The sequence below is a fragment of the Octodon degus genome, unplaced genomic scaffold, assembly GCF_000260255.1.
Source record: "Octodon degus isolate 3935 unplaced genomic scaffold, OctDeg1.0 scaffold00311, whole genome shotgun sequence".
Taxonomy (NCBI): domain Eukaryota; kingdom Metazoa; phylum Chordata; class Mammalia; order Rodentia; family Octodontidae; genus Octodon; species Octodon degus.
The window spans coordinates 407,506-418,925 of NW_004524887.1; the positions used below are offsets into that span (position 1 = coordinate 407,506).

General features: G+C 32.8%; 1 protein-coding gene and 1 pseudogene across 1 annotated transcript in view; one reads left to right on the plus strand and one right to left on the minus strand.

Moving 5' to 3' along the window:
- Window positions 1-1,599, plus strand: part of LOC105741154 — a 13,382-nt pseudogene extending 11,783 nt beyond the window's left edge.
- Ccdc172 (coiled-coil domain containing 172) overlaps window positions 1-11,420 on the minus strand; it is a 104,233-nt gene that overhangs the window by 15,054 nt on the left and 77,759 nt on the right. Inside the window, exon 7 of the mRNA XM_004647546.2 lies at window positions 9,431-9,533. Within this exon, the coding sequence (XP_004647603.1) occupies window positions 9,431-9,533 (103 nt within the window). The remainder of the gene's footprint in view (window positions 1-9,430; window positions 9,534-11,420) is intronic.

Consider the following 11,420-nt stretch of genomic DNA (forward strand, 5'->3'; position numbering starts at 1 on the left):
GTAACCCCCACTGCCTTGTTCAACGCCGCTGCCGTCGCCCCAGCTGCCGCCGTCTTCGTCACCGTTGCAGCCGCCACCGCCATGTTTGTTGTGTCCTCTTCTTAATTTCTTATACATTTCTTTCTTCTTCCAATTTTACATGCATATATTGGGTAATATGAATAACTGGTTGGAAGACAACGTCATATATTACAACAAATATTGTGAAATTCATATTACTTGGTTAAGTATAATTCTTTATGACTTGTAATTTTTTGTTTTAATTCTAAGTTGTAATCTCTTTAAAAATTAAAAACAAAATTTAAAAAATAACAGTAAATTCGTAAAATTACCGAAGAAAATTTAGTAAAGACAAGCCACCTTAAGAAATGAAAAATTAGGCACTCTTTCCCGTCCTCCCCGCAGTACCAGCTGAGCAGGCTTCCCCTCAGACTCTCATGAATATTGAGTGGCCCCTGTTATATTTCCTGAGCTCCACTGTGGAAGCTAAGACTCACCATATTGTGCAGTGGCTCCAGGGGCCACAGCAGCTGATCCCAGTGTCTTGCTCTGGCCACAGCCAGTGCAGCCTGGGGCTGGGGCAGGAGCCACAATATTTCAGGCTATGCAGACAAATGGAATTCAATCATTAAACAAAACATGGGAACTGAGTTTATATGAATTATAATGAACACCTCAGCAATAAAGAATGTCGGAAAAAACTAGTTTCCAAAAGATTTCACTAAGATCAGACCCAAACTTTGACGCACTCATCAGCAAAATGCATCCAAGTTGTGATGAGTATGAAGCTCATCAAGAGAGACTACTAGCCAGGATTAACAAGCACAACAATCAGCAGGCACTCAAGAACAGCACTGAAGAAGGTGTGAAGATCAAGGCCATGAACAGATTACAGTGGGAAAGAAGCAACAGATTGAAAATGGTAATGGAGCAGAAGATAATGGTGACAGTTTGCTCTGTACTAATGCATCTACACATAGCAATCAGGAGGCAGGCCCTAGTAACAAATGGACCAAAACATCTGCTGACTCTGGGCTTGAACTTGACAACAGCAATGCAACAGCAGCAATTGATCCAGCAATGGATGGCGCAAGTGAAACTGAGTTAGTATTCAGGCCTCATCCCACACTTATGGAAAAAGATGACAGTGCACAGACAAGATAAATAAAGATTTCGAGTAATGTCACTGCTGATCACTTATTGAAGTATCTGGCTGCAAGGTTAGTTTTAGAAGAACTGCAAAGCAAAGGAGAATCAAACCAGATGAACCTTGACACAGCCAATGAGAAGCAGTATACAATTCATATAGCAACAGTCAGTGGGCAGTTCACTGTATTAAATGGCTCTTTTTCTTTGGAAGTGGTCTGTGAAAAATACTGGAAAGTGAACAAGCCCATGGAACTTTATTATGCCCCCACCAAGGAGCACAAATGAGATTTATTTTGAAAACCAATTCTGGATTGAACTCTTTTATAGCCTAATTCTTTAATATTAAATATGTGCCATCATTACTTTTATGGACAGATCTTGATATGTTGTTCAGTTTTCTTCTGATCCAGACTCCTTTGCACTATTAGAATTATCCTTAATTTAAGACATATCTTTTGGATGAGACTGCAGTTATTTAATACTTCTTGTTTCCTTTAAAAAATATGTCTTTAAGTTGTATGCTTTCACAAAGTCTAGTTCCATTTGCAGCATCCTTTGACCCAGGAAGGTTCATAGTTATGTACTGTTACGTAAAGATTTATTTGGCAATCATTTTCCTTCTCCCCTCAAAAGTTTTCTAGGCCTATGGAATGTTAAATACAGTAATATGTATTCCAACCCCCTGGCTCACATATTTATAGTTTTATATACAAACTGTAGTACCTGCATGAAGACCAAGGCTCAAATTGACTGTGCTTAAAAACAATTCTCATAGGATTATAACTTTTAGCCATAAGATTTCATTTAAAAGGAGGGTCTTTATGAACTTGCTGTCCATTGTCATGCAATGTTTTGCATTTTGTTTCCCTATAAGTTTTGAATTTCTGGTCATGAAGAAGAGAATGAAACAAAATTTTAAATTCTATGGGAACGTGGTTTGTTAACAGATTTTACTGAAGAAAGAAGAATTGGTAGTAACATGTATACCTCAATTGCATATTTAAGAGTTCTTTTTTGTATTCTGCTGTCTTTATGTCCTCTATTATATACGGTTGATGTTCTTTTCCTATTAAAATATTAGATATGGGGATATTTTGCACTTTAGCCTTGTTGAAAAGTAGAAGTTATGTTCAACACTTTCCTAATTCATTTCTTACTGCTAGTTATATAAATTTCAGGAATTAACATGGCACATACAACTAACAATGGGGAAACAGTTTGTTTGAAAAGTATGCTTAGCCTTTAGAGGTGGCCATATCAATTTATAAATTTGGTCCTCTGCAAATTTATACTCTAGAAGCAAGTTAATGGAGTCTGAGCCCTGGTCTCTTCAAGTAGTAAAGGATAATTATGTGGAAAAAATGTTATCCAATAGGGTAAAGTCCTTCTACTCTTAGTTTTACATTGTGAGACAGTGTTGAATTTTTGGTTGCCAGAAGGGTTTAAGCTGATAGGTCAGAAATAAGATGGACTTGTGTGTTATTTTTCATCCCTGTCATGATACTACATATCTTTCATGTTTATGTTACCACAGTATTTATACAAAAACATTTGCATTGAGAAATTGACTCCAAAGTGTTTTGATAGAAGAATGTTAGACCTCTCATATCTTGCAAGGAAAGGCTATCCAGTCATTGTAAATATTTACCTGTCAATTTTGACAGATTGGGGCCAACTTGACATTTTAAATCTTAAACCAGCTGTGAAAACATAAAGGCTTTAATTTTTTACCGTTTTATTAAAAATATTTAAAATCTGTTTTTATAAGTTTTCCTTATTTTGGTAATTTGCGCCATGAAATTTGAAAACTACCAAAAATTAAAGAGTACTTTTATGTTCAATTTATTTTCTGGCCTAATGTTAAACTGCATAGATTATTAATGCATGTCCATGGAATATATCCTTGGTTTTGTAGTGAAACTGTTAGATTTTATCAATGACATTAGATTAGTGGTTGCATTAAATAACTGAATCTTCTTTGTGGTTATTAACTGAAATTTTGTCATTAAGTAGGAAGTTATCTGTTCACATAAGCTTTGTGCTTAGTGAATATATGTGTTTTTATCTATCAGGATGGGAAGACATAAACTGTGCATCATTAGTAAAGTCATTGGATGTGTAATCTTTTGCAAAATATAATTATAGATACTTGATAGTGCATTGAGAATAAAAAAGGAAGAAATAGAAAATTATAAAGCTTTAATAAAGTATATTGAAGAAAATTTAAATCAACAGAAGTACACTAAATTCTTGACATAAAGGCTCATTTTAATAATTAGGTCAATTATTCTGAAATCAACTGTACAATGAGTTGGAATTACTATAATCAATGTCATAGAATATTTTCAAATTTAAAAGTGTATGGAAAAAAGCAAAGGGCTACAAATAACCACAACAGTCTTGGTGAAGACATCAGATAAGGTGTAGACGATGCCCTAATTTATAACAACACATTACAAAATAACAATACTTAACCTGTTAAAATTGTATAGTATGCATTTAATAGTGGTTAAGATCGTGCTGCATGGAAATAAACTAACTGACCAAAGAAAGAAATAGAAATTCTTGAAACAGAACCATGGAGATAACAGAATATAAATAGATACATGATTGTTTAATTGATATATAAAGATTTTATAGATGTTCACAAAAATACTTGATAAAGTGTTCTTTCTCCTAAATGAGAAAAATACAAAGAACTTTGTGCCATGAATTTTAAAAACTTACATGAAACAATATACTTAAAATATAACTTTCCAAATTTATTCTCTAAGAAATAGACTACTATAACTTAAAGAAAATCAAGTAACTGGCCCAAATTTTCCAACAAAGGAAACAATAAGGAACAAAATACCTATAGGTAGGTAGGTAGGTAGGTAGGGAGGTAGGTAGATACATAGATACATAAATTAGAAAAGAATTCTGAAAATGAGGACAGAGATCAAATGGAAATTTTATAATGTGTTAAGGAGCATATAATTTGGCTTAATCAGTAGGAAAATAGTCTGTCGTGATCTTGAGGTTCAACATTCAGCTCCTATAACACTCTTCAATTGCAAGAGACATAGGGAACTCCTGCACAGGTACACTAGTGCACACCCATCAACTACTGCAACAACAAGAAGCTGGGAACACTCCAAACAGCATTGAAATAGAAAAAAATTGTAGTGTATTCATTTGTCTACAGTCACAAACATGGGTACATTTTAGAAACAGTGCTGAAAAATAACATGTCCCAGCCAGTATAATACTACTTTCACTCAATTAAAAATAAATAAATATAGTGAAATGATTAGGCTTGCATATATAGAGAAATGTGGTTATATACAAACATAATATAAACATATTAAATAAATGACATAATACATTAAGCAAGATAATGAATCAAATAAGTCATATAACATACATGCACAATATAAAATACAATATTGAATACTGATTACATCTAGGGATGAAGAGAGTATGGAATAAAAAAGGAACCATACCTGACATAAGTTTTTGGTAATATTTTAATTGGTTCATAGTTATTAAGTTATTTTTGTATTTCCAAATTATGTATACATTACATGTATTATGGACAAGGAAATAATATCCTACATAGGAGAAGGTCATTGTGGTACGAGCTTTAAGAATTTAATAGTGAATAAGAATCCTGAAGGACTACCGAGGTAACAAGGAGAGTAACTTAATTTTGATCATTGTATGTTTATACAAATATAACATTTGTATTAAATATTTCTAAAGAATATGTAAAAGACTATGTGTTGAGCACAATCTGTTGTGGTTGATACACTATTATCTGTATTATGCTATTATAATGTATGTAAGGCCTAATTTGAATATATTTACTTTTTCAAATAAAATGGTAAAGCTCTTTCTTCCCACTATCATCTCTACTTGCTTTACTGTACTTCAAAAGGACTATATATTCTGTAAGATTTTTTATGCCCATCAGAATTAGGTGGTCACTATTCTGTTTCAGTTACTTCACATTAAAAACAAAAGATTTGAAATTAAGGAGGACATTCAGAGCAAATTATAGCAAGCATTTCTCTATTCAGCATAATCAAGCTGTAGAATTTAGGTTTACATTTAAAGAATATATTGCTATTGATAGCTTTAAAAGAAACTAGATGATAATGTTATGAATATTAATACATTTGCAGCTAGCAATACAGTGGTAAACTGAAATTATGCTTCACTGCATAGGCTGACTGACTACAAGAGACACAAAGTTCTCTCATCCACTGCATAATAACTAAGGTAGTTTGCACTAGTTATTGTTACCTTTCTTTGAATCATCAAATTATGGCTTGGATGAGTTAACACTGCTAGTTACTTAAACAAAATTTATATTCCATGTACAGTACTTTAATGATTTGCTATACCATTTCAAAATTGATTTCAGTTACCTCTTAATGACATAGAAAACCTTAACAACATACATTTTTTGTTATCAGACTGCACACAACTACAATTTAAGTATAAACAAAGGCAAATTTCAGTCCATGTCCTTGTATTAAAAATAAATGCTGCTGAAATTTAGGTATATTTCATAAAACAGAAATCATACAATTTTCCCTTAGGCTTTTTTGGTTTGTTTGTTTGTTTTGCTTAATATTACCATATATTTCCTCCAGTAAATGATGAACACCAATTTATACCATTTAAAATAAACACATAGCAGTCCAAGTGCCTATATCATAGTTAACTTACTCATTTATGATAGAGCATTTCAATTGTTCTTTTTTTTTTTTACTATAAGTAACATTCTTATTATTGTTTGTGCAAAAGCTTGTGCACTTAGCATAGTTTCCTTCAGGACAGAGCTCATGAAGTAGAATTGTTATATATATATATATATATATATATATATATATATATGTAGTCTTAATTTCATTTGAAATATTGAATTTATAATGTATGTTGACAGCGATGGTGGAATCATCTCTATGCCACAACTTTGCTAATTTTCAATATGCTCATTTAATAATGCATGAAAATTCGATAGAAAAATTTGGTGGTTTAACTTTTATTGATAAGCAGTACATCTGAATTATCATGTTTTATTTATCTGAATATTCTTAGTAACTAATGCAGTACAATGAATAGTAGAAAGGAGTTTCTACTGCATTTCTTAGATAAATGCATGAATAGAAAACTTTTTAATGTAAAAATTAAAACCTTTTAATAAACTGTTATCTCTTGTTTGTCATAGTACCAAAAATACTATACTTTTGCCCAGTTTGTCATTTCCTCTGGATATTTCTGACACAAAGGATTTTAAATTTTGTATGTTAAACATAACATATTATTCATGTTCATTTTGGTTTCCTTAGTTACACTTGAAGTTTCTTATGTAGTCTTTCTGCTTTCCAGTAGTTTCTTTCTTCATGGCTTGGCTTTCTTAATACTGTTTCTCTAAATCAATTCATGTGAATATTATTACTATACCATTTAAACACAAGACTACTTCACGACGTAGTCTAAAGTAGTCTCATGTTCCCCTCTGATATATAATTTATTTCTTAATGTGGTTGTGAAAATCAAATATTTGAAAGCAGAATTATCCGTTTTTTTTAACTTAAGCTTTCTCTTAGTCCAGTCATGTAAGAACTTTCATGGCTGTGTAGGTCTGACCCCAGTGTCATGCTGAGAAGCAGAGGGAAAAGGAAGGAATCTTACCAGCTATTCCTTACTCCAAATTTTAGGTTGCTTGGATTGAGAATCTCTTTTTGCTACACATATTCTGTCATCCTCCCCAATCCCACACCAAAGTGGATTTGTTTACAAAGGCAAACATATAAAATGAAAAACAAAATCCAAACTTGTATATTATCAGAGACCAATTAATTTAGAAAATTATCACTATGTTACATACTACTTGCATAATATTCAAAATGACTGCAAAACTTAGGAGACAGATAACATTTTTTATCAGAATATGGCTTTAAAATAATATACTGAATTTACTATCTCAATTTTCTCCATGATCTATCTAATAACTATAATATTTGCCAAGAATTCACAAAACAGGTAATCTCTATTAACTTCAAGGCAACACAATCAATGCTGTAGAGAGACTTCTGTTAGTGAATAAATGATGAAGTTCAACAAGAAAAGATGCAGAGTCAACAGAAATATTCAACAAAATGCATAGCTATATTTTATAAATGTTCAAAAAAGATAATATGGGTTGGGTACAGATATAATTTGACTAGCTTTTTGCAGAGACTTTAGAACTGAGATTTTATTACATTTCTCTAGTTTGAGTGGCTCTTGTTGAAAACAAAGAGCAAAGTAAATATGGACTATTATCTAAGTAAAGGCTGGGTAACAATTCCTGTTACTTTATTAAATGATGCTTATGTTACATAATGTTACAGAAACACTCCTACAAGTAGTTAAAGAGACACTTACAGAAATGTATCTAAGTATGAATATTTAGAAAGTGCATTTGCAACAATTCATGGAAAAAATAGATAAATGATATTTTCATGCAATGATATTGAAAGGAGTAAAATTCACTTCTACAAACTACTGCAGAAAATTTCTATATTTTGCTGAGGAATAAAACATACTATGTAATAGTAAATGTGGTCTTATGATCTTATTTTTTACTGAACACCCAAGAATACATCTGCATACATGTCCACATACACACATACAGGAAAATGAACTCTGGAAAGTACATACCAAACCTTTAAAATGATCAGACCTGATGCATCATAATAAGATGATGAGAGGAAGGATTGATTTTGTGTGTTTTGGTAGTGTTTGAATTTTGTACTCAATTTAGCCTGCTCTCACAATTTGAAAATAAATATGTATATATACACAGGCATACATAGTAAAAGGGAAAAAAGCATATATATTTAAATGTATATATCAGCTACCTTTTTGAGAGATTGAGAGTATTTTAATACCATGTGTTTATGCCTTCTTATAAATCTAAGGATCACCAACAGGACCTCGATGACCAATTTAACTGGATGCCTTTTTCACTGAAGAGGCAACAGCTCTGCTTCCATAAATGCATTTAGTCTCTCAGTGGCAGATGCAGATTAATTTTGGTGCAGTTTCTATTGCAAACATGCTCTTCACAAAGCTACAACTCTTTTGAGTGTTCAGAATGATTAGATTAGATACATGGGTTGATGTTTCTAGCAATTATTTCTGTCATCATTTGTGAGGTAAAAAGCACTCTCTAGCAGACTTTGTGTGTTTAATTTTAACTCAGGGAAAACTTTTATGACTGAGTGATAAACCCACAAAACTGGAGTTCATATTTGAAACCTTCACACTGCTACGTGTAATGACACCAGTGTGCATTACCATTTTTAAAAGTGTAAAGAAATCAATGAGCAGATTGACATTACAGAAATGCATTCTGCATTATAGACATCACTCAAGAGATTGATATTTTATGCTTATAAAACTTAACATAAAATTAAATTGCAAATACTTCCTCACTATCTACTAAAATTCTAGCCTAAAGCAATACACTGTTAAGAGGAAGCATTTGTTCAGGTCCAGTAGACATTTTTACTATATGATTTATGTGAAAGACTTCATTCACCTCTTCATAGATTCAGTAATGAGGTTTTTCTCTTATACCCAGAAAGTACAGGAATTTCTATAAAACTTATAATCCAGAAAACATAGCCCTGAATTCTCAATAAAAATAGCCAAATTTTAAACTTGAGGTATTTTCTCCTTGTGTCAAATGATTATGTCATTTCAAATAGCTGACATTATTCCATTATCTAAATATATAAAAAGTATCTAAGTATCCCACGTGGAAAACACATTTCCATTTCTTAGGGAAAAAGACAAGAGTGACAATTTCAAGTACAAAAGATTGTGATTTTTCTCCTTAGAATCTACAAAGATTGTATGTAATTTCAACTGTTTCCCTCAAAAGTTAGGAATAATAAAGTTGGCTTAGTTATAAGCATGCAAGTAAAAATCCAAAGGATATAAGAAAAGATAAAATTGATTTCACTATCATCAATCTAATGCATCATGGACTTACATGGAGCACCTGCTAGCCACATGCTAGCCTTGCTTAGCTACAAGTTTTTGACTACCCACAGGGAAAACAATGCCACTAACTGAAACCTTTAAAAAATAGGAATATACTTATCTTTATCTTCAAATCTATCCAATTTTAAAAATTATCTACCTGGTAAGTGCAAGGTGTTGAGTTCAATTTCTAGTACAATTAAATAAATATAAAAATTATTACTGTTAATATGAAATTAAAATAGACAATTCTCACCTTAGGCATTCAGCATCATTTTGAGGCTTTTCACTAATTTTTGTCTTTTCTGCCTCTAGGTATTTGGTCATATAAATTGCTTCTTTTTCTTCATCCTTAAGAACTAAACAAAAAATTCATAATTCATTTTTTTGTAGTATCAGGGATCGAATTCAAGAAAAGCACTTATTCCACTGAGCTATCTCCCCAACCCCAAAATTATTATATTTTAAAAATTAAACCTAAAGGTTATTTTTAATCAACTCATCTAAAAAAGTTTGCTGGTGCTACATATTAAATATGTATCATAGGAAATTTGTACCTGTACATGATATATCTTAATTTCTCTTTTTTCCCCAATCTCTACCCCTCCCTTCAACCCTTCTTCTCATTTACAAAGCTTTGTTTCCATTTTGTCCTTCTTGTATTTTTTCTTTTCTCTTCCTTCCATCTTCCCCTTCCCTAGTTTCTCTCTCCTTCTGAATAATTTCTATTTCATAATATCTGCTGTGCATTTGTTCCTTACTCTTTCGGTTTCTTACACCAGGGAGGCAATGCAATATTTGGTATACTATTTATTTCTTAAGAGTATGACCTCAAGGCACATACATTTACCTAGAAATATCTTTGGTTTACCCTTCTTTATGGTTGAGTAAATTCCATTGTGTATGAAAAATAAATACTCCTTGAATATAAAAAAAATCCATATTTTTTTTATCCATTCTTTGGTTGGTGGGTATTTGGGCTGTTTTCCAAGATTTAGCTATTACAAACTGTGCTGCTATAAACATGGGTGCACATATTTTGCTCTGGTATGATGTTTTTAATTCTTCCTGGAAGAATAGCAGGGGAATAGCTGTGCTCTGGTAGCCACCAAAAATCAGTCCTAGCCTTAAATACAAAGGACTGAGGCATTCCCCTGGTCTGCGACCAGTAGAGCAGCCTTTGGCCCACAGGCACAAGCAGGCAAGCCGTCCTGGCCTGCAGCAGAATAAAGGCACTACCCCATCTAGTGACCTGCATCTAACAGGAGAGAGTATTGTGGAGCAAAGGAAACTGTGAAAGGTCGAGAAGGAGCCAACTACATACAGGTCTGGGAGCAACTCCAGGCTTTTTCTACCTGAGGGCACCACATCAACTGGCACAGTGCCAAAGAGACAATCACATTAGGAAGAAGTGGACCTATATAACATTGTCAGCTTATTGCCAGTTACAGCACCCATATCCAAGGGCCAAGATCAGCCCTATACCCAGCCCAAATCCTTCTGGGATGCAACTTGGTCACTACCACAGAACTGTGGACACCAAAGGAATTTTATTATTATTTTGTTTGATTCATTGGTTTTCCCTTTTCTGTCTGATTAGATTTTTGTGGGTTTTCAGTATTTAGGTTTCTTATCTTTCTTTTGGCTTTATTCTGTTTTCTTTCTCCCTTTTCCTCAACTATCTTGACTTTATGATATTTTCATGTGAGTAAATAATTTTTCTTCTTTTTGTGGTTTGCTTCAATATTCTTTAACTTTCTCTTTCATTCTTTCTCTCCTGTGTTCTTCTCCAGTTTCACAAAACCAGGTTGTTCATCCTTTGCAATCTAGCCTTACTTTTACTATATTTGTCCTCATTCATCTAGCTGTTTTGTCCCTATGCCTCTTAAATCCCCCTCAAAAGGATAAAATCACTCTATCCTGTAATATAGTAAGAGGAAAATCACTGCACACAAGTTCCTAGTATATGTTGGGTTTTGTTATGTAATGGTAGAACTTGCTCTTATGGTTAAAGGTATCAACGTAATACCACAGTTTATCAGTAGTGTGGAGGACCACCTGAACAGCTGTTCTTGAAAGAAGAATGATTGTCTCCATTTTGGCTGAGCACCAGATGCCCAAAACATTAGATACTATCTCAATAGCATAATGCAAATTACTTTCTCTGCATATGGCAGAGGTAAATGTAGGCCACCTACCTAGCTCAGCTCACAGTACTCACCTACTTCCCACAATTCTCAGTCATT